The sequence below is a fragment of the Physeter macrocephalus genome, chromosome 1, assembly GCF_002837175.3.
Source record: "Physeter macrocephalus isolate SW-GA chromosome 1, ASM283717v5, whole genome shotgun sequence".
NCBI lineage: Eukaryota > Metazoa > Chordata > Mammalia > Artiodactyla > Physeteridae > Physeter > Physeter macrocephalus.
Genome location: NC_041214.2, coordinates 27,727,215 through 27,751,550, shown reverse-complemented (window position 1 = coordinate 27,751,550; position 24,336 = coordinate 27,727,215). Strand labels below are relative to the sequence as shown.

General features: G+C 47.4%; 1 protein-coding gene across 2 annotated transcripts in view; it reads left to right on the top strand.

Moving 5' to 3' along the window:
* CLSTN2 (calsyntenin 2) overlaps nt 1–24,336 on the top strand; it is a 675,719-nt gene that overhangs the window by 545,576 nt on the left and 105,807 nt on the right. For both annotated transcript variants that reach the window (XM_028489282.2, XM_055086617.1), the window contains one exon: nt 20,611–20,796. In XM_028489282.2, coding sequence (XP_028345083.1) covers nt 20,611–20,796 — 186 coding nt within the window. The remainder of the gene's footprint in view (nt 1–20,610; nt 20,797–24,336) is intronic.

Sequence of the window (24,336 nt, the reverse complement as noted above, 5' to 3'; positions counted from 1 at the left end):
AATTCTTATCCTATTTACATCTATCTAAAACATTTGCTGTCATCAATCATGTTTAAGTTACCCACAAAAGTTTCATGAGACACTAGACAAAACCAGCCATCATTCTAAGTTATTTTATTTTTTGCTGACAAATTTTGCAACAGAGAAACATGAATCTGACTAATAAACCTGAGTAGAATAAAAGTTGTTTATCTGCATTATATTCAGTGTCAATAACCTTAAAAGATATGTCTGTTTTAATTAAACCAACAAACTTAAACTAGCTTTTATTTACTAAAGATTATCTTAAATCACGTGAACTTGAAAAGTATCTGAGTTAGTTTCTGTTATATTTCTGAGAACTTTAAAATGAAACCAACTAGAGCTCTTTTACAAATTAATTTTGGCAATACCATCCGAAGGTAGAAAAACATGTCTACCTATACATATATAGACAAACAAACATACTGCTGCAAACAGAGAGCTTATAGTTACTAATATTAGTGGAAAAGATTTGTAAGATTTCTAGTTAGCCCAGTTTCCAAACACCTCCTCACTCTTTTTTTCTTTTTCTTCTGGTGAGAAACTTCCCTATTAAGATTGCATCTCAAAGAATGGCTCTCTGGTCCTAAAGAAGATAGGAGTAGGAAATTTATATCACAAAGGCACAGATTAAGCGCAGTACAATTCTGTTTCCAATGTCCTGATTTTTGTAAGCATTTTGAGAGGAATAGGTGAGGTTTGGGCATTGGCAAAAAAAAAAGAAAAGCAGGTGGACTTTGTGGTTTTTGTTTGTTTGCTTGCTTTATTATTGTTAATTGAAGTATAGTTGATTTACAATGTTGTGTTAGTTTCTGGTATACAGCAAAGTGATTCAAATATATAGTCTCTTTCATATACTTTTCCATTACGGTTTATTACAGGATATTGAAGATAGTTCCCTGTAAGGCAGGTGAACTTTGAACTTCTAGAGAGCCACACCTTTGACCCTGCAGAGATGTTTCAAGACAAAGACAGTTGTTTCCAATTCCCCAAAGAATTGGGTTGTAGCTTTTGTTTTAGGTACCTTTTATGTCTTTAATTTTTTCATTAGGCTTTTGCAATAAGTCTTTCAAGAAGCTATTTTGGAATTTCAAAAACTACTGTAGACTTCTGCATACCTATTAAAATAGGTATCCCATTCTGTTTGTATGATTTGGGAGCCCTTGCTTTTATGTATGTTTTTTAAATGATCTATCTATTCCTCATAATGGCCATTGTAATTCCTCTAAGGGCTGACAGCAGTTTGGTAGGTCCCTGGCTACAAATGGAGCTTAACCCATATTTCTATCCAGCTATGCCCAGCCACAAATGGAGTATAACTCACATTTCTATTTGGCCATGTTTTGGCACCCTCAACCTGGTGGCTACCAAGCCCAGTTCTCAGGACACAAAACAAGTTTAGCAAGATTTTGCCATTTTTGTAAATACCTACAGCTTCTGGAACCACAGTTCTCAGACATAAAATAAGAAGGTATGCCGGAGGTGGTACACTCAAGTTTTGGATATAAAGGATCTCATTAGCAATTAGCCTTTATCTACACAAAAGAAGACAAACGTGCACATTAACATATAGGCAGTAACCAAGAGATGTATCTGTGTCCTGGCTAAAAGAAGGCCCTGTAGGCACCACCAACAATTCCCATGGAACCTTGGGGAAAGGACTGAACCAGCAAACCCCAAGGACTGAGGAACTGAGGACTGATTCCAAACAAAATGGAGAACTGCAGCTGCCACAGACAGTTCCCAACATGGAATCTGGGGAAGGATTCCAAGCAAATGGGGAATTGCACACTAAACCTTCATCAGTTCCCAGTGTGGAATCTGGGAACAGAATCAATGGCTGGGGTTTTCCACTCAAAAACCTGGAAATTGCATTCTGAAAGGCTAAGGGCTTGGCTCCAGGCAGAATCATCTGTCAGCTCAATTGGCTGCAGGCAGAATCATTTACCAGCTCAAGCTGACCTGCCCTATAAAGGAAGCCAATTATACTGGGAGCTTGAAAGCAAAGTGAATGGAGCTCAAACTGAGAGGAATTTGCCAATGGCCCTCGGAAATGGTGAGGACTGTGAACTGAAAAGTATTCATGGGGCACCATGCCTGTGTTTCCTGTTGTCCCCAAATGCCATTGGAAGTTTGCTTCAATCCCACTGCTGCCACCAAATCTGGTAAAAAACAGAATTCAGCCAAGTAAATGTGAAGATCTAATTGGGTTTATTCAATAATTCATGAATCAGGCAGCATCTCATCTAGTAAATAGGTGCTCCAAGGAGTTGTACAAAATGGAGGGTTTTTATAGAAGGAGCATGGGGCAAGGAGGCTATTAGCAAAAAAAAAAAAAAAAAAAAAAAAAAGAAAGAAAGAAATAGAAAAAAGAAAGAGTTGCTTCAGACCAGGTCACCTTCTTTGGGGGAAAGGGCAAGCATCTCCCATGCAGATTGCCTCTTCCTCCTTTGGGGGATAGAGAAGGGACCACGTGACATTACCTTGTTGGTGCTGAGAATAAAATTCCAGACTGGCCGATTAAGATTACATTTCTTGGGAAGGTTGAAACTGCAATTAGGTCAGGTATTAAATCTAGGTTTGATATCATGGGCTTATCACAAGCAATGCCATTTGTGGCCTGTGGTTTTCTTCTTTAACAGGATAATCCCCACTTAAATTGCAAATGCCAAATGTCACTATTAAGCCAGGGTTCAGCAAAGTATAGCCCACAAGCCAAATCTAGTCAACCTGTTTCTGTGAAACCCTGAGCTACAAAATGGTTTGTACATCTTAAATGCTTGAAAAAAATCAAAAGATGAATAATATTTTGTGGCACATGAAAATTACATGAAACTCAAATTTTAGTGCCCGTAAATAAAGTTTTTTGGCATACACTACACTCATCCATTTACATATTATCTCATGGCAGCTTTTGCACTACAACAGCAGAGCTGAGTAGTTACATGGGGACCAGATGGCCCTCAAAGCCTGAATATTTACTATGGTCCATTCCAGAAAATGTTTGTTGACACTTGCACCAAGCTATTATTGTCCATTGACCCCTTAGTGGGAAGTTGTTTATTGGAGTACCTAGGACAGCCTAGAAAAAAATGGAACAATAAATGGACACATTTAGACAGAGGCAAAGAAGTACAAAAGTCCAAAGCAAGGTTCACTGCACAGAGGACGGGTCAGCAATTCTAGCCCATTTTACAGATGAGGAAAACTTAGGCCAAGAGAGATTGAGTGACTTGCCCAAAACCTCACAGCTGGTAAATGGCAGAGATGGAATTCACATTCGTGTCAGTCTATCCCAGAGGGACTGGGGTATGAGGAGGAAGGAGGAGAATAGAACAAGGAGGTTAGGAATTTCCAAAGGGGCATGTAACCAGCTTTATAAAAGGGCATCTCAGAAAACTGTTCAGAAAAGACACAACTGGTGTGTCCTTAGGGAACGTATTTAACCTCTCACCTTATCTCCAAAATGGTGGTGAAACTTACCTTGAAAGGGCAGCTAGAGTTCAATGAAGCAATATATAGGTTCCATCTAAAAGGTGCCCAATATTCTTTCTCTCCCCTCTCCCTGACTCACCCAACTCACATTTCCTTGATTGAGCCTGGTCCAGCACACTGTCCCCTTGAGATTACAGCTCATTTGAAAATAAACCCATGCTTGCAGATTGTCCATCTCTTGCATACTATTTGTCTGAACCTAAAGTTGCCTCTGGTGATCTCACCGGCCAGAGAAACCCCACTTGAGCCTGAGACCTGGGTGTTAAGTTTCAGATGCAAAGACGTCAGGCCCAAGCTCAGCTCTTCACACCAGAGCAGGAAGACACTTTCTCCTATAAGAGACATGAGCATGACAATTACCCACCATCTACTCCTCCATTCATCAGGACAGAACCTGGCTTTATGTGAGATTCATCCCAGGGGCTCAGCTCCTTTGTCCCACGTGCCCTCTGTGTATTCTCTTCCTGTCCTCCTGACTCTCTTCTTTATCAGAATTCTCTACCCGACCCCGTCTCCCCATTCTCCACCTTCCTCTCCTCCCCCTTTATTCCTTCCACATTCTTCCTCTGATTCCTCCACCCACCTTTCCCAAGTGTAGCCCTGAATCCAACACTGGGGGAAGGTGATGGGGTCGCAGGGCTGCAGGAGTCAGGAAGGTGATGGGGTCGCAGGGCTGCAGGAATCAGGAGCAAACCAGAGAAGACAGAGCTGGATGGGGATAAGAAGGGCTCCATCAGCATTTAGCTCCATCTTGATCCGCAGGCTTTGCTGAAACCTCTTCCCTGGCTGAGCTTCGGTTTCCTCAACTGTAAATTAAGAATCATAATCCTTGGCCCAGTTATTCTGTAAGATTGTTAAGAAGACCACAAGAGGCTCTACGTGTGGAAATGCTTGGCAAAATTTAAACCACCGTGCAAATAATGTTATGATCAAAACTGATAAAATAGATCCTGTCATACAAATGAGCACACACACATACACACACCCTGAAATCCGTAGAGTTGGGTAAGTCTGTGTGGCTTGAGCATCATGTCCTTGATTTTGGAGCTGGAGACTGGAACCGAAGGGGGACGGTGGGGTGGGGAGGAAAGAGCACAGTCTCGGGGGCTGAGAACCCAGGCGTCAGTCCCAGCTCAGCTCCAGTGCAGTCTGCAACCTCGAGAAAGTCACTCCTGCCGGGTTCAGCTTCCCCAAGTGCGAAGGGGACAGCAGTGCCTCCCAATGAGGATGGGATGAAAGTCTGCGGGTACAGCGCCGCCCTCAGAACCACACATGGCGGGGCTCAGTGAAGAACAGCTCTTTTTAGTTCCCTTTATTTCACTTTTTTAAATCACGATGGAACATTGTGCCCCCAAACCCAGTAATTGGAATTCCACTAACTCTGGTGGGTGTGACCCCAGGACCATGGTCCTTGAGTTAGCTCCAATCTGCCAGGTGAGCATCCGCTCCCCGGGAGAGGCTTCGTGGGGCTCTCCTCCCCCGTGAGTAATGACCTGTTTTGACAGCACTGACACAGTAGATCCTTAAGGTGCAACAAATGGCTCTGACAAGGATGCTGATTTACTTACTCGGCGGCGTTTTAATGCACCTAAAGACCTGCTGGATAAATGCACCCACGCGCAAGCCTGGCTCCCCGTGGCTCCATGTGAGCCGGCGGGGGGGGGGGTGGACCCCGAGGTTTCTGGGTCCATAACCTCAGCCCTGCGAGGGAGGGGCGTGGGTGGACTGCACTCACCCCAAACGACACTCAGCCACAATAACAGTCACCACTGCCGGAGCACTTCCTGTGTGCCATGCTCTGCGTGAGGGTGATGCAGGCACTCGTGTACTCATGCTTCACCACACCCTGAAAGCTGTTCTTTTCCCATTTTGCAGATGAGGGCTTGGGGGTTGAGAGTCTTGCCACCCAGATGGTAATATACAGGACCAGCCTGCAACCCCAGTGCCTCCTGCCTGCACACACAGGGCTCCTGCCCAGTCAGCTGCAGTGTCTCAGAGCAAAGGAGGACACTGGCCCCCTTGGGAGACCATTGGAGGAAAGCTGTCTTGCAGAGAATCCTGCGGTCAGAACCCTTCCCTCGTGCTCTAAAGAAGACGTGTCACTGGACAGCAGGGCACCGTGAGAGAGGACGGTGGCTTTCAGGGTAGCAGTGGGGAGAGATATCACTCCTGCCACACAAGCCTGTCGCTGGTGCCTGCCTTTGTGCAGGATAGGAGGGCATCTCTCAGCCTTCTTAGATGACCCCTTGGATTCTGAGAAGGGGACGGGCTCGCCCAAGGACACCCAAATGCTGAGAGGTGGAACCACGGCGGGTATAGGTCTTCTGACTGAGAACTCCACACTCCACCCTATCTCTCCACGGACCGGGGTCTCCCCCAGAGCCACACACATTCAGCCTACTTCCTCTTCCGCTGACAGTTCTTTTAATTTTTGCAGGCACTTGAATCTCTCCCTGCGGGGAGTCAGGAGAGGGTGTGGCTTTAGGAGGGCTGGCTCCAAAGCCAGAAAGATCTGGGCTCAAATCCAGCTTCCATCATGCCTTAGCTCAGGGACACTGAGCAAGTCGCTTACCTCTCTGAGCCCTCGGATGTGGTATCTGCAAAATGAGACTAATAACAGTACCTGTCTCAGAGGGTTGTCCCGAGGCAGAGCTGTGCCCGGCACACAGGAGCAGCTCCATTAGACCCACGAGGGAGATGAAGAAACAGAGGCCTCTAAAGTGGTTTTAGGAGTCAGGCCAGGCTGTTGGTGCCATTTGCTGGGGGTGTAACCTTGGGCAGGTCATTTCACATCTCAGGCTCAGTTGTCCCGTCGGTGAAATGGCCCTCCTTCCTCAGATGGGTGCCAGGCAGACTGATAACCCTCCTCTCTGAATCCTCATCACATGGCTCTTGGTGGATTGAGCAACAGGTTGGAGAGCTGTGAGTCAGCCCTGGATTCACACTGTGGAGTGGAAATGCCAAGACAGGGGCCTGGAGAACTGACCCCACTCTAACCACGCAGTGGGACGGCCACGGTCCCAGCACAAAAGAGAGGCTCTCAAAGCTTCCATTCAACTCCGGGAACTTCCCCCCAGGGCCTACCCTGAGCCAGGTGGGCGGGGAGCCCTGGGGCTGTGAGCTGGAGCTGTAGGGTGAGGGCAGGCAGGTGACCTGATCCTGCATAGATGATTCTGATCCAGCGAGGTCAGAGCAGTGACGGGGGACCCAGGGGCTGGGAGAGCAGAGAACAGGCGCTCCTGAGCCTTTGGAAAATCTTCCCAGATGAGATGGCACTGAAGCTGCCTTGAGGGGGTCAATACCATTCACCAGGTGCACTGAGGGGGCGGGGATGGAGGCCGTGTTGGGAAGGGGCAGGGAGGAGTACGCCCCAGAGAGCTTGGTGCTTAAATGCTGCACCTTCTAGCCATCGGTCTCCACCCGTGTCCTGCTCAGCATCTCTTGCTCTTTAACTGGCGGGGGACAAGAGTTTGCGTTGCAGGGAAGGGTGTGGAGAAAATTCTGCAGAGGTGGATGAACCAGTGTGTTTCCTTGTTTGTCTCCATGGCAGAGGTGGTAAGATTTCCAACGCGGACAGTGAATGAAGTAGACAGAACTTTCCAGAGAGCTCCTGTAAGGCTGTGGGCGTAACAGCCAGAGTTCACCTGGCCCAGAGGAGCATGGTGGGCCTCAGCAGGGAGGGTTCCTCCTCCCTCCCTTTCCATGGAGCCCAGCCAACCTCAGCTGCTGGGGTCTGGGTGCCTTCAGAGCATCCGCAGTTGGTACCCTCAGCCAGGAGGCTGGTTTCCCTAGTCAGGAGGACAGGGCAAGGCCCCCCAGGGGAGCAACAAGCACGGGCACGTGGGCCCAGGGCAGAGTGGAAGCTCAGGGGGCCTGGGGGGCCTGCAGCTGCCCTATCAGATCATGGGCCAATGTGGGGAACCTGTCTGGGGCCTCTAGAAACTAGTACACTCTGAGGATGACGAATTTCTGATAACCTGGCTGGGGGAAGTTAGTATGTAGAGTAAAACGTGACCACATTTTCAGCCAGTTTAAGACAAGTGGGTTGTTTGTTTTGCCCTGTTTCAGCAATGAGGCGTTAGCTGGAGACCGGAAGCCCCTCTGCGTCTCCCAACACCAGTGTCTGTCTCTGGCCCGAGACTGCATCCCTGGGTGATGGCGGCCAGCGGCCCACAGGCAGCACCCGCCAGCGAGGAGCTGGCGCCTGTCCACCCGCGGAGGTTTGGCAAATGACACCCTCCCTTGGGCAGACTCTCCCACCTTTTTCCAGGCTCCAGGCCCAGAAGCAAATAGTGACAGCATGTCACCCCCTCCCAGCCTCCAAGGCTTTTGCTCTTCAGGCTCTCAGCTCCGTGGATTTATAACACCCCTCGTTACTGAATGCAAGACAAAGCAGCCCGTACCCAGTATGTGGGCGGCACTCAGACATGCCAACAGGAGCCCTCTGTGGCAAACAGAAGAGGCAGGTTGTCTGTCGGCCCAGGTGGGCAAGGGAGAAGGATGGTTTTCAGGCAACATTTGCCAGTTCTGTGTAATAAGTAGCAACTGAGCCACAGCAACTTTTTAATGTAAACATATTTTAAATTATAGAGTGTTTCATGCTCATTTGAAAATAATTTTTTTAAAGGAAAATAATTACAATAGAAATTCCCCATGATCCAGTGAAGGCAGTGTTATCACTATTATAGTATACCTTTCTCCCTTCGTACATACTTATTTGAACTTTGGTTTTTTCCACTTAACTTTGTGCCACATGTATTGTCCCACGTCATGAAACCTCACCACGCTCTCAGCAGCTGCGTGACAGTCTCTGGGGGGCCACCCGATAGTAAGTGACGTCAACCTACCCAGAGGCCTTTTCGCTAAGAATCCATCCTGGCTAAGAGACGTGCACGCAGGGGAGGACCCTGAGATAAACCAGATATGGACTCGGAACCAGGCAAAGCACGATGACGCTCCAAAGGAAACCCGGAAAAAATGTCCCATAAAAGTGATTCAAACTGCCAGGAGGGCGCAACTCTCCGAGCCCGCCCGTGTGTCTAGCCACACTTACTGTACTCTTTTCTGTCCTAATAAACACTTTACTTGTTGAGCTACTTTCCGTCTTTGTGGGAATGCTTTTCTGCAAAGCCATAGGGCCAGGGCCTGTCACTGACCACGGGTCCAGTAGTTAGGATTCGGCGCTCTCACTGCCGCGACCCGACCTCAATCTCTGGCCGGGAACCGAAACCCTGCTTCAAGCCGCTGCAGGCCGAGGCCACCGGAGATCAAAATGGGCCCCAAGGGTCCCCCTACGGGTCCCCATCATTAAAAGGCAAACAAGTCGTTCTACTTACCAAAGTTTTAAAAGTTATAAAATATATAGTCGTTCTATTTACCGAAGTTTTAAAATTTACCAAAGTTTTTATATATCCTTAAAAAAGTTTTTAAGGAGCTAGAAAAAATGTACCCTGAGATACCTGACCGGCAATTATTTGGAGCAACAGTTAGGCCAAAGGGCCTGCATTCCTTAGCCCCACTCCGGGGATCCCAGAGCCTTTTATATAAAAATAAATAAAATGGACAGGGAATAAAAAGAAAGAAAAACTTCTAAAACTCCTCCTGCAGGATCAAAGTTTGTTGACTGGATCCTAATGAAAACTAAAGTTACAGGTATCAAAGCTGACAGAATTGAGACGAAAGTGTATAAAATCAGTGTATTTAAATGGGCTTCACACAAGATGGTTACCATCTCTTTTGTTTAATTGTATTGCGGGATAGGCATGTTTCACTGGGAAATACTTCCCCTGCGTGGTATTATAAGACAAGGCATATAAATCTGCCCCTCAGGAAATATTAAACATACTAAAGGAAACCAGTAGGGTTACCTGAGCCATACAAAAAAGTAAAAACTGGAAACTAACATTCAAGAGCTAATAAAACTCGTGATTTTGCTCTGGGTTTAGCTTGTATTCTCAGAAAGGACTTTGCTGAATGCCTTATACAAGCTTTTGAAGGCATGATAAATTAAACTCTAAAGTTCTAGAACATAAGACTCGTAAACTTCAGATTAGTTAGAAGTCTTCTACCTTATGTAATATGATAGTTGGACAAATCAATCTTTTAGTATCCTTTGGATGACGGACCTGTTCTTTGGGAAACTAAAGGCAACTTTCCCTTGCAAACCTCTACAAACCAGAAATGTAAATACAGGCCACAAGGACCTGAGATTGAGCCTAATTAGCTCAATCAGGGAAGACCTGAAACTAAGGAAAAAAAAAAAAAAAAAAAAAGAGACACAGTCCCTGCTCTTGTGGAACTTGTGATGGTAGATCGGAATGGGGTAGGGGGTGAGAGTTTCAGATGGAAAACAGTCACAGAAAGAAATGAATAGTTTAGGCTACTGGTCAAAACCAGTCACATCGCCAAGCCCCGAATCCCCAGGGCAGGGATGTGTACTCCTTCCACCGGAGGAGGGTGTCAATGAAAATAGTCAATAAACAATCAATAATAAGAATAGCAAAGAGTTTTATTTGAGCCAGACTGAAGACTAACCCAGAAGCCATCTTCCCAGATGACTCTGAGAAACTGCTCTGGAGAAGCAGCATTTTCAGCACAGTTTTATATCTTGTCAGACCAAAGAATATTAAACAAGTCAGGGTTATACTTCTTCAGGTTTTCAAAAAAAGGAACAGATCAGCACATACGCAGCGAGTCAGTATGGCCTTGGCACCTGGGATGGGAATCTTATCATCAAAGGAGTATCAGCATTGGCGTCCCAAGAAGAGGGGCATTGAATCTTTACTTTTAACATGAGCATTGTTTACTTCTGGTCGATGTGCCCTCTTCTTCAATCATTAAAGCATATGTACACTATATGTCTGATAGGCCACAAATGCCTGAAACACAGTGAGGCCAAACAAACTGAAACGTCAGAGTTTGGAGCAGAGAAAGGTTTATGGCAGGGCCATGCAAGGAGACAGGTGGCTCGTGCCCAAAAAACCCCCGAACTCCTCCAAGGGTTTCAGCAAAGCACTTTTAAGGGCATGGTGAGGGGGGGCATGGTTAGTTGTTGCCAACTTCTTGGTGCTGGAATCCTTTGTTCGTGCAGCTGTCCAGGCAGGTCAGATCAAGATGTTCCTGTAAACCTCCAACAAGACAAATGCTATTCTCTGTTCTGCAACTTTTTACCTCCATACAAATGGAAAAGTGTTATACCCTTAAAGGTCAGAGCCTTGAGAATGGGCTCTCCTGTATATTTCAGGCTATAGGCAACATTCTTAACTGGAAGCAAAAACAATAGAATACAAAGATTAAAGTAAAAGAAACAGATTTGTTCTTCCCTATTGCACTTCTCAAATCATCTATGGTGAAGGACTAGTTTTTCTTCCCAATCATCATGGAGCATGATTTTGCAAAAATATAATAGAGACAGATTTCTAGAAAAATGAAATAAATAGCAAAGGCATTCAAAATATAAGCCAATTTTTAAAGTATAATTCGATTCAACAAATGTAAAATTACTCCAGCAAATGGCTATAAAGTTTCTAAATGCTACCCTGGATTTCTATGGCAGAACTCTAACAAGCAGTTCCAAGGCCACACCCGTCTGTAGACCACAGTGAGTAGCATTGCCCCAGAATCTGTCCTGGCCCTTGCCCTTGCCCTCGCCCTTGCCCTCCACAAAATCAGAAATGATTTAGACTTGGATTATGTTTCCAATTTGGTCTGATCACAAGCCATCTTTACATGGTCCTTACCTCACAGCACTGGTTCTCCTGGTTGACAATGACAGGCAGAGGAAGAGGGTACGATAGAAGCCTCGGGCTTCATCGAGAAGCTATTGGGCAGGAAACTGTCTGCAGTTTCCCCAGTGCTCCCAGAATAAGGCCTGAAATTGTCCACCTACATGCCTGACTCTGAAATCACCCAGGTGACGCGATGTGAGGGTTTTATCAGGCTGAGGAGTCAGTAATTATGGTGATGATTTGGGACAGAATTAGACTCCTTCTGTCATCAGGAAACTAGAGAGAACTTCACAGGCAGGACAAAATTCGAGGACAAATGACTAGTTGTTTCATTTGACATTTATTGAGACATCTCAGGGGATTAGAAAAATTGCAAATACATAAAGTTTTCCAAAACTGGAGTCATATGTAAGTGCAATTTCATCATCCTACACACTTGTCCACAGACACTCAAACTCAGGCGGAGATGTATACATATGTGTGTACACACACACACACACAACACACACACACGCCACGTCTTGGATCCTTCTCATTTTTAAATTTTTTTAAAAATTTTTATTTTTTTGCGGTACGCAGGCCTCTCACCATTGTGGCCTCTCCCGTTGCGGAGCACAGGCTCCGGACGTGCAGGCTGAGCGGCCATGGCTCACAGGCCCAGCCGCTCCGTGGCACATGGGATCTTTCCGGACTGGGGCACGAACCCATGTCCCCTGCATCGGCAGGCGGACTCTCAACCACTGCGCCACCAGGGAAGCCCGATCCTTCTCATTTTTATGCGTGGCAGTCCAGAATCTCTGAATTCCAGATGACTGCCTTCTTTGCCTTTGATGAAATTGGAGAGTGTGTGTGTGTGTGTGTGTGTGTAGATTTTCATACATCTAATCACTCACTCATTTCATAGATATTTATTGAGCACCTATTATGTGCCAGGCCTTGCACAGTGATGTACAAGTTATGCTCCAGAGCATGAATGGGTGATAAACAAAGAGTAAATAATTCTCAGGAGGAAGAGAAGGACCAGCCACAGAGGGGCCAGGGACTGATCACCAGGCAGAGGGCTGACCTGAGTTGTACTCCCTGATCTGAACCGTGGGTATTTTTTCTCTCCCTTCTTCTCCTTTGTAGTTAATTAAGATCTCCCTTTTTAGTAAGAACCAAAAGGTAGTAAAATCCTCTTGTGAAGATTAAGTATAGTAAATGCCAAGGGGTTAGTAATAAAGGAAGGGCAAGGATTCCTTATCTTTGTAATTGAGTTCAGAGAGTTTGTGTTTTCTTTCTTTTTAAATTATGCCTGCATGTAATTGTTTTTAATTGGGGGAGGGAAAGCCATATAATTTAATGCTCAAAAATAGATGTGCCTCTTATGTGTTGGGCCCAGGGTAAGTGGTTTGCATTTGTTATCTGATATAAACCCAATCAGCAGCTCTGAAATAGGTGATAACATCACCAGTGTTTGCGTGAGTAAACTCAGGCAGGGAAGGAACTGACTGGCTCCCCTGTCCGTGGTACCAAGTGGCAGAGCTGGGACTCACACCTGGATCTAACCCCAAAGCCTGGGCTCTTCCCTTTGGGGTTATTAATATTCCCATTCTACAGATGAAGAAACTGAGGCTCAGAACCATTAAGGAACATGCCCAAGGTTATTCAGCTGGAAAGGCAGCTATGTAATTCGTGGGTCCCAGTTCAAAATGAGAATGAAAAGCCTTTTGCTTTAAAATTACTAAGATCTTCAAGAAAGCGACAGCAGAATGTTACACCAAGTATGGGGCCCTTCTGCACATGAAGCTGGTCTTGGATCCTGGACTGGACTCCTCACCACCTCCTGCCTCCTTCTGGCTGAATGTCCCATCTCACGGTTATAAACCCACAGCAGCAGAAAAGGAAATGTTAAACGAAAATGAACTCAGAAAAGCAAGGGATCCTTTTTGGGGTTGGGTTTTGGAGTCATGAAGGCCTGGCACAAGTCCTGGCTGTAACACATGTATGGTCTTATCTAATCTTCACACCAGCTCCCTGAGATGTAGTTGTAATTTTTCCCCATTTTACAGATGAGGAAACTGAGGTAGAGAGTGTCTTGCCCCAGGAGCACTAGCTGGTAAGCAGAGAAGGCAAGTGTCTGACTCCTCACCCCTCATCTTTATACTCTGTTGTCTAAGTGTCACCATGGCCCTACCCAAAGTCAGGCTGGGATACTCAGGAATTCACCCCAGGAGCCCTGTGGGGAGAGGAGAGAGAAGGCGAGTGTCAGAAGCCAGCCCTTGTCACTCCCATTTACAACAAGGCCCGCTCCCTGGCCCAGCACTTAAGTCCCTTGTAACCTGGCCCCAAAGTTCCTTTCTGGCCCATCTCACACCGGGCCTCCTAGAGGCCCACCCCTGGCCTTACATTTGTCTGTGCTTTCTGAGTCCTGCCAGGCTGCCGATCGGGGGGCACCATTCATGTCGTTTTCCATCTAAATAGCACCCGTTGGCATTGTACAGCCCCAAGGCCATGGTGGGGACACCCTAGAGTTCTCTCTGCCCCCCGAATGCCCCTCATTCTACAGTGCTGTGTTAACCATGCCTTCTACTGTCTGCATCCTGATGCTTTGACAACTGGGGACCTGCTGAGCCTGGAGGGACTGCCCCTCTCAATTAGCTAATTCCTAGAGAGAGCAAACAGCTTACCCTTTTGCTTTTCAAACACTAACCAACCAACCCAGAACTCACATCCCCATCCACCTCTTTTATCAGGCTCTCACACTCCAGCCAACATTCACCTGCCCTGATCACCCCAGGGCCAGGTACCAGACATCTAGGGACAGCCCCTACGCCCCAGAGGCCACTGAAATTATGCGAGCTAGGCGATCCTAAGGCTGCTTACCCTGCCTCGCCCCTTCCTTCCCGTGCAAACCACAGTACGGGCTCTTGCCCATGGTTTCCGCCTCTCCCTATGCCTCCTGAGTGACCCTGTGCTTCTCCATGTGCCCCCAGTGGTGTGGGCCCCCTCTCTTTGGGACTTGTGCGTATAACACATTCTCTTATCAGTGGCAATAATATCCTGATCTGTTGGCCTTATCACACTTAAATAATAATACAACCTATATTAAAACAAAGCCCAGGTGACTTCCCCCAGGAAGCTCCCTCTGATCACCCTAGTGGGGATAGCTTATCTCTTCCTCTTTGTTCTCTGGGACCTGCTTTTTGTCCCTCTGTCTGCCTTAAAGCTGGCCATGTGGCTGCCACTGCCCTGACCGCCAGTACCATCCAGTTAAGGGTTATGAGTCACACTCCTCTGCCTCCCATGCCTGGGGCTCTGCCTGGCACATAGTAGGTGCTCAGTAAATACATGTCATCTAGAATAAAGATAAGAAGGATACAAGACTGAGGATAGTAGTGGTGGCAGTAGCTCTCTGTTCCTGGTGCTTTGCATACCTTTTCTCCAATTCCCAAAGCAACTCTGCAAGGTAGATTTGTGTTGTCATCATTCTACAGATGAGAAAATGAAGCTCGGGGAGGTTCACTGATTTACCTAAGGCCACACAGCCAAGAAGTGGCAGAGCCATGGTTCAGACCTGAGTCTGTCCAGCTGCAGAGTTAACACTCTTGAATTTAGTTAAATTGAATTGAAGTTAATTCCACAGCCTGTGACACGGTCAGAGGTGATTCTCTGTGGGGGTTGATTGAGAGGTGGTAATCAGGAATGTTCTAGTGTTCTGAAAATGAGCACCAGCCCTAAGCCAGCTGCCGAGTGATCTTTTCAAAGCACAGTCTAGATTCTTCATGGCCTCACTAAACACCCATTTATGGCTCTTCACTGGCCCTAAGATGAAACCCAAACCTCTTAGCCAGCACCTGTCATCTGATCTCCACTTACCTTTCCAGCCCATCTCTACCTCTTTACTCACACCCAACTCAGAGGCACTGGATGGCCAGTGGAGATAAAGATGCTCCCTATTAAGCATAGGTACCTCCCTAGGTTTTCCCTGTAGGAAAGGAAGTCCCTTGGTGCCAAATCAAAGCCACTTATTTCTAGGAGAAAGTCTTGAAAGATGCTAGGTGGTTGATGCCTGCAGAGACTGGTTAGAATGTCAGCTGCCTGAACAATCCCTGATCAGGAAGGAAAACCCCTTTCCTATCCCTCCCACTCCCCCGCATCCCCACATCCAGCCACTTACCTTTTATGAATCCAGCAATTTCCTAGAAAACCCGATGCTTCTTCCTCTGCTAGGAGGTGAGACCAGGCAGAGCTGGAGGCCCCTGGAACACGCACAATAAAGGAAAAAGGAATGTTCGGACACACGTGTGTCTCTCCCTTTCATCCTTCTGCGTCACTTCTGAGTTCAGAATTGGAACAATGGACCTGAGTGTCTTGAATTACAAGAGCCCTCAAAGCCTGTGCTTTCCAGAAGTCTCAGACTAGCTTTTTTCCACCCACAGGCATCTAATAAGAGAGTTCCAAGTGGTTAATATTCTCCAGAGGAGAAAATATATGTTCTCCCCATTCAGCAGGAGTTATAATGCAATCATCCTGTTTCTAAATCCTTAATCCACCGAGAAGGAATTTAGTTCCTGAAGGCATTCCAGTGCTAACCTTTTCAGGAATACTTATGATGTCATCAAGCTTGATTATTAAAACAACAGGTGGTCTACTTCCTTTCTCTTCATTTGAGAAAACAGTGGTACCACAATTCATTAACTAATCTCTAGGTCCTTTATAAATTGAAAAGATTTTGTTTCCAAGCAGGACAGCTCAGAGAAGTTTAGGAAGCTTGTGAACCAAGGAGTGGGGTGTTTCTATCACGAGGCTTCAGCGGGAAGGTTGCTGTGTTGGGCCCTTAGCCTTCAACGCTCACGACGAGCCCACGAGGAGGTGTAACTATCCCGAATCTACAGATGAGGCCACGGAGGCCCAGAGATGACCGCTGTTTTGCAAAAGTCACATGACCCGCATTAGGAGGAGATGAGATTCAAGCCTAGATCTCTCCAGTCTTCAGTGTCAAAGCAACCCCTCACCCACACAAACTGCCCCCAAGGTCAAGCAGTGATAAAACTGACAACACTCCTTGATCCTTTACCAGCATCAGAGATTATCATCTTTTTTTTGATATATCAGTGCAAATTGAAGGTTCAAAAATGAATCTGGGGACTTCCCTGGTGGCACAGGGGATAAGAATCCGCCTGCCAATACAGGAGACACGGGTTCGAGCCCTGGTCCGGGAGCATCCCATATGCCGCGGAGCCTCTAAGCCCGTGCGCCACAACTACTGAGCCTGCGCTCTAGAGCCCGCGAGCCACACTACTGAGCCCACGTGCCACAACTACTGAAGCCCACGTGCCTAGAGCCCATACTCCGCAACAAGAGAAGCCACCGCAATGAGAAGCCCACGCGCCGCAACAAAGAGTAGCCCCTGCTTGCCACAACTAGAGAAAGCCCGTGCACAGCAATGAAGACCCAACGCAGCCCAAAATTTAATAAATAAATAAATTTATTTTTAAAAAAAAAAGATAGTAGCACTCACTCACTGGGTTGCTGGGAGGATTAAATGAAAGAAGAGACCTAAAAGCCCTTAACACCTTGTAGGTGCTAATAATTGTATGTCTTCTTATTTCCTGCAATAAATGTTATTGCATAAATGATCACTTAACAATAATAACTGTTGAATATGTCCCTTGTGTTTGAGGCTGAAACGACTGCATTTAATCCCCCCAGATCCTGGGTGGTAGGTGTGACTTTTATTGAGACTCAAGGTGGGTAAGTAGTTTGCCCAGAGTTCACACAGGAAGTGGGAGGCCTGGAATTTGAACACAGGCACCCTGAATTTAGAGGTCATACTTTTAGCCCTCCTGCCATCCTTCCCTCTGGAACATGAAGATGAATAGATACTTCATGTGACAAAGGCTGAATTTGATGACTTGCGTTTTGCTCTCTTAATCCCCACCCCAGCTCCTTCTTGGAAAATGAAAGATGTTTGTGTGAGCTTCCCACTGTCACCAGGACGCTACACTCAGAAAACTTCATTGATTTCTTTTACTATATGGCTGCAATTTTGCCTGCTCCTCATAAACCCTCAAAAACAAGCCTCAGGATGTCACCAAAGCAACTGGCAGGTGTGATGATCCTAAAGCTCTTCTGTGCCTGATTTCTCTCCAGAGAGGGACTTGTCCCCTCTAACCAGGGGCGGCAAAAGGAATTAAAACTTTGCTAGGACTGTGCCTCCACTGACTTTTCCTTCGTTATTTATTTGCTTCTTTATTTATACTCCTTCAAAAAAGGACTCAATGTCCTTTTCTCATCAGCGATGACCACTAAAATATCTAGATGAGAAAGAGACACCCACAGTCCCCACAGAATAAAGGGAATCGATACTGAGGATGTCTTGGGCTTCTCCAACAGAAGAGGCTTCTGAAAGGAGGTGTTGTGGGAGATATCTTACCCAGTAGCAGGAGGAGACACTCAAGAACTGCTGATGTAAGGCCATACCAAGGTCCCCCTGCACAAAACCATTTCCCTGATTATTTTAAAATCTGTATCTCTAAAGAAAAGGAAGATCCAGGGAGAGAAGAGTGAGGACGGGAAGGAAAGAGGCCCCCTCCTTGACACCATGTCTTATTGGGAAGAGAGTCCTCCATTATCAGTTCTGGACCACTTGCCTTGCTGAGGACAAACAGAAGCAAACATGTGATGGGCTGCTGTTGGGATGGATGGTTCTGCAGGACCGAGGGTAGGGGCAGACAGAGGCAGTACCAGAGAAGCTACAAACAGGCTGTGGCTTCTGTCTGTGGCTCAAGAAGGGCTGCCATGGCTGAAGTCAAGGTTAGGTCTCTGAGGCTTCTCAGGTCCACCTGGCAAATATTTCCTGTGCTCAGAGCTAGGTGTGAAGGGATCAAAAATAAACTCACAATTCCTGCCTTTAAAGAGTTCTTCGTTACAGGAAGAGGCAGGCACACCAATGGATAATTCCAAGATCATCTCCTACAGGATCCATTCACACTTCCTACCACTGTCTAGTGAGCATGTGCTCTGTGCTGGGCATTGTGCAGCATGATGGGGATTCAGGGTAACCGTCAGCTTGGAGCCTAATGCTGCAGTCTAATGCTGAATATGCTGTGAGAGCACAGAGGAGGGTTTCAACCCAGACTGGAGAAATCCTGAAAGGTTCCATGGAGGCGGTGACAGAAAGAAGAGAATAGAAAGGGCACTCCGTGCAGAAGAAGTGGCATGACTGAACGCTCAATAGTATGAAACATTTTGTACCTAGGACACGATGAGACTGGTCGTGTGCAGACCTCTGCTTACAGCACTGTGACTTTTAGATATACCTGAGAAAAAGCCCTCCTGTCTACCAGTGATTGGTCCTTTAGATTGACCTCTAGAGCGTGGGCTGTAGCAGCTTCATGATCTCATCCTCCAGGAGAGGACACAGCTCCGCGGAGCTCTGAGTAAAAACATGTAATTGGGTGTATTCTCTTTTACTTGTCGTCGCTATCATTTCAACATCCTCCCGTGGCAAGTTCCCTGGTGATGAACCCCACAACGTGGTGTGCAATCTTTGCTTATGGCTCAGAGAAACCCCTTAAAATTACCTGGCTAGCTGGAATGTGGCAGGGTTGCGGTGCAGGGGGGATGCACATCTCCTTTGCTCGCTGGGGAAGGAATAACATGCACTGGGGCCCTACTGCATGTCAGGCCCTCATCGTTGCGCCTGGTCCTCACCCCGCCAGTGTGGCCCCTACTTCACTGATGAGGTGCCTGAGGCTAGGAGACCTTCACTAACCTGCCCAAGAAATTCCTGACCTGATTGAGTCAAGCCAAGATCATTGCGGCATCCACTTCAAATGAACCTCTCAGTTCGTTTGAATGTCCATGGGTGTTCATCCTTCACATTCAGGTCTCAGCTCAGACAGGAACTCTCTCCATCTAAAGAGTCACTCTCTGTCACCACTTTTCCTTTCATAGCACTTACCCTCCCTGACAGGGCAGCATGGACATATTCATTATCTGCCTCTGTCTCCCAGCTCCACAAGGAAGGGACCCTTCCTGACTCCTTCACTGCTGTATCCGTGATGCTATAAGCAGAGCCAGGTACATAGAACCCCAGACAAATAAATGCTTTCTTACTGAACAAAGCCATCTGACAGTCCCTAAGCCCAGCCCTTCCACTCCACTGGTTTCCTCAAGGTGGCGGCCGGTGGCCCGTGGGGTGTTTGTGGGGAGCCCCTTGGTGGCTGATGAATGACCCTAAATGCAGGACTCTCTGAGTTTCTCAAGGGTGAGGGCAGGCAGTCCATAGATTTTCATTTCTACCTTAGCAAAAGGATACCATCTAGCAATGTGACAAATGTTTGAGATTCATAAACTAATAGTATCCGCAACTCATGTTCCTTGATGATTCAGACTTCTACCCATAAGTCTGGTTCAGGCTGGCACAGACCTCTCAGGCAGCTGTCGCTATCAGCAAGCGCGGTTGTCTGTCACCGTGAGCGTGGCCTTGACTTGCCTCTGACTTTCAGTGGCCGCTGTTGTTGTTTCAATCAATTCTTGTGTATACTCATGCTTGGTGTGTATTTTTGTTGATTGCCCTGTTTTGTGTGGTACCATTTTGATTGTGATTTTGTTCCTCTCCAGCATTTTATTGTCTCCAAGTTATTTTTCCACTAAAAAGCAGGGTTAAGGCCATCAGCCCTACTTAAGTGGGCCACAGTCTTGAATGTTTGAGAAAGAGTCCTTGCACCTCACCTCGTGGCCTCGTGTAATTCTGAATTACTCTGCTCGCCTTTATTTTGTGACCAGAGGTATACGTTCCTAAAACTCACCTTGCTGGGCAAAACGGGGAAAATGGGGCGAGGGGCTTGACACTCGAAAATGTCATAAGTGACACATAAAAAAGAGAGAGAGGGAAAGCATTAGCACAGTTTTACTTTTACACAGGTTAAATGGTTAAGAAATAGATAAGTACTACAATAAGTAGTACTTGAAGAGACCTGAGGTTTGCTTGTGGAAGTGGACACAGGAAAGGTCGCAGCTGGTACGTTACTGTGAAGAGGGTTTTCTGATGGGAATGGAAAGTTGTAACAGTGGTCCAGGTGGGTGTGGCTTTTCACACATGGTGAGGGGAGTAGCTGGTAGATGTTTGAGGTCTGTACATGTGCCTGTTTTGTACATTCCTACATGGCTCAGCTCAGCTCAGCTGGGTGCAGGGTTCTGCATTCACCTAATATTTCTCGTGCAAGAAATCTTGCATAAGCAAATATGAAATTCCCATTATACTCAACTTGTTTCCTAATATATCAATTGTGTTGGAACAAATTCACGTTTTCAAAACGTGTGTTAGAGCAGAACTGTCTGTACCTGACTTACTGTCATCCTTTCCTTGTTTGCTCAGATTGGACCAAGAGGATTGAGTACCAGCCTGGCTCAGGGAGCATGCCCCTGTTCCCCAACATCCACCTGGAGACGTGCGACGGGGCTGTGTCCTCCATCCAGGTCACCACAGAGCTGCAGACCAACTATATCGGGAAGGGCTGTGACCGTGAGACCTACTCTGAGAAATCCCTTCAGAAATTATGTGGTAGGTTTTTCCCTGTTGAGATTATTTTTTAATTATTTTTTAAACAATATGTACAAAGCATATGTTATTATATTATGAAAGAATCACCCCTCCCCACTTCATTGGTATATGTAACCTCTGGATGGACATTGTTTACTTATCATGGTTAAAGGGTCAGAAGGCACAGCTTTTGGCATCAGACACACCTGATCAGATCCCACCATGTACCAGCTGTATGGCTGTGGGCAAGTGATGTGACAAAGCCTCTATTCTTCATCAGTAAAATACGGATTCATGACTTCATGTGTTGCTTTTTTAAAAATTTATTTATTTATTTTTGGCCACGTTGGGTCTTCATTGCTGCACGTGGGCTTTCTCTAGTTGCAGTGCGCGGGCTTCTCATTGTGGTAGCTTCTCTTGTTGCAGAGCACGGGCTCTAGGCGCGCAGGCTCAGTAGTTGTGGCTCGCAGGCTCTAGAGCACAGGCTCAGTAGTTGTGGCGCGCGGGCTCTAGAGCACAGGCTCAGCAGTTGTGGCGCACAGGCTTAGTTGCTCCGCGGCATGTGGGATCTTGCCGGCCCAGGGCTCAAACCCTTGTCCCCTGCATTGGCAGGCGGATTCTTAACCACTGTGCCACCAGGGAAGCCCGACACCATGTGTTTAAGAGCACCTAGCACAGAGCCTGAAGGAACAGGGCTCCCTTCCACTGTGTTGGTTTACAGAGAGGTGCCTGCCCAGGAGCCAGTGTGAAGGGTGGTGTCAGCCACTTGGGGAGAGGTGGGTCTCTTTCCCCAGGACCAGCTATGGAACTTGAGGGCTTAGTGCAAATGAAAGTGCAGGACCCTTTTCCAAAATTATTAAGAATTTTAAGGCAGCAACAGCAAAAGCATTAAACCAAGCTGGGGGCCTCGTGTGATTGTTCAGGTCACATTGGCAGTGAAGCCAGGCCTGGCTGCCCACGTTGGAGAAGAAGAGCTGGGGTGAGAGTGGAGGTGCGAGGTGGAAAGTCCAAGTGTGGGGGACAGAGGGCTTGCTGTCCACGGGCTGAAAAATGGCGCCCCAAGAAAGGAGCCAGCTGGAACTAGGAGCCAGGCTGCTGGAGGTTCTATACAAGGACACTTAGCTTTATTGAGCACCTGCTGTGCACACCCTCCTAGAATCTTCACATGCCCTCCCCTAAGTTCCCCACTACACTGAGGAGGGTCTTATTCACCCAGTTTTAAAGATGGACAATTTGAGGCCCAGAGAGGAAAAATGACTTGTTCAAGGTCACGCAGATAGAAAGTGACAGAGCCAGACTTTGAAGGTAGGTCTATGGGAATGAAGGGCTCTTCGGCTCAGGATCTGTGACTCCGGGCCAGGCCTCTGGAGCTGGAACGTAAACCTCTCAAGTCAGCTGTGGAATAAAACACTCAATACGGTGGGAATGGTGCCATGTGCTTGGTAAACCACACCATGCATGGGTTGATGGTCCTCCTTCACCCCCACCACGTATATTTCATTTCTTTCCTGTTCTCTCCAAGAATATTCAGGCCCTCACACTGACACTCCAGCTGGGCTGTGGGCAGCTTAGGAAAGAGTTTCCTCTTAGACGGGGTCTACTCTTGGGGGTAACTCCATCCCCACCAAAGGAAAAGGAGGCTCCCGAACACACAGCATAGCCTGCATCCCCTCCTGGGGACCCCTCCACTACTCTCTTCGGGGCAGTTTTTCTCTCTCAACATTGACACACACACACACACTCATGCACACACAGTGCACACAGGCACACACGTGCACACACAGGTACACACATGCATACACAAATACGCACACACATGCACATACGTGCGTGCGTGCCCCCCCCACACACACACCTCCACGCACACAGCTCTTGCCCAAAGGACCAAGTGGCAATTTGAGAACTGAATGTGAAATACACCCTGCTCGGGTATCACCACGTCCTATTTGTCATGTCACCAGGCTGGCAAGGAGGGCATGTGGGAAGGCACGTTTTTCCAGAATGATGCAGGAGATTGGGAAAAACATCACGACCTCCATATTCCAAATTGCTCTTGTAAAAATGGCTATCGGGCCCCGCAGTATTGAGAAAGCTGCCTCTGGTGCTCTCCTTCAGTCTGGGAGCGGAGAAGCCAGCTCCGCTGACATCTTACTTTGAATGAATATCCCATTTCGCAACCCGCGCACCTGAATTATAAGTCAACTCAACCCCGTGCCACCGCGGGTGACGGTCATTTCCTAAACTCCTCCAGGTTAGAAGGAGATGATGGAATCAGCTTGTTAAAGATCAGATGGGCCCAAGGGCACACACTGGTGATTTGATTCTGAATGTTGCGAGCGGGGAGACCAGGAGATAGGGAGAGTGAAAAGGATTTTCTGAGCGAAGAAACTTTAGAGCCAGATTGCATCTGGTTGTTAACATAGCTCATTGCTTCTGGGCTGCCAGCCTCGCCTGGCAGGAAGGCAGGTTAATTCAGTCAGGAAAGCACTTGCCCCTGAGATGCGAGCTTATCTGGTGCTGGGAGCGACCGTTTGTTAAGAGAAGTCTGCCTGTCTTTCTGGTGACCTTCCTGGCAGTGCCACCCTCCCATCGCACTTCTGGGAACCCTGAGTGGGCCTGACGGGCAGGGCCACTCCTGCCTCCAGATTAGGAGTCTGACTCTTGAATCCGCAGAGGGAGAGTTCAAGAAGGAAGGGCAGGAGCGAATGAGAGAGACAGATGCCCATCAGCGCTGGGGTCTGCTTCCTCAGGCCCCACATGCTCTCCAAACCGTGAGGGCAAGGCAGGCCAGATCGCTTCTAAAGCAGAGGCTGGGTTGTAATTCCTGACTCCCGTGGGGCACCTTAGGTTCTGGAGACAAGCTTCTCTGTGTTTTCCGTGGACGGTCGACAAGTTGCTGGCAGGGTTTCCCGGCCAGGGAGCCAGCATGACACTTTAAGCCCCAGCGTTCATGCATTTTTCATTCTACAAATCTTTACTGACTTTGGATGGAAACAGGGAGACCCATTAAGATGTTATCGTCATAGCCTAAGCAAGAGAGAATGATTTCTGAACCGGGGGAGTGGCGGTAGGGGTGAATTTAAGACAGATTTAGGAGGCAAAATCAGCAAGAGTCAGTCACTGATTGGCTGTCAGCAGTGAAAAAGAAGGAATCTTAGAAGATTCTCATGTGAGCATCTAACTGGACGAGAGTGCCACCAACCAGTGGCCACCAAATTCGGAGCGAGGGCAGATGTAGGCGACAATGATGATTGGACCTGTGGAACATCCAGGTGTGGATGCCTAGCTCTAGCCTGACTCTCCACACTCCCGAGGCCCCACCTCCATCCTGCTGAGCCATCCTTATAGCCCATTTCTTCCTGGTGTCCTGCCTCTTCTTGGCCAGGGTACCCCATCTGTCCCCGTTCCCAGTTCATTCCCATCCCTAAGCCTTTGTTCATGTTTTCTTCCCGCTAGAATCTCTCTCTCCTTCGCCATTCCAAACGCTTCCCTTAAGTCAATATTCGCCTGCCCTCTGTGCCCACCAAGGGCAGTCCTGGGGCGCTTCCTGGCGTCTTTGAG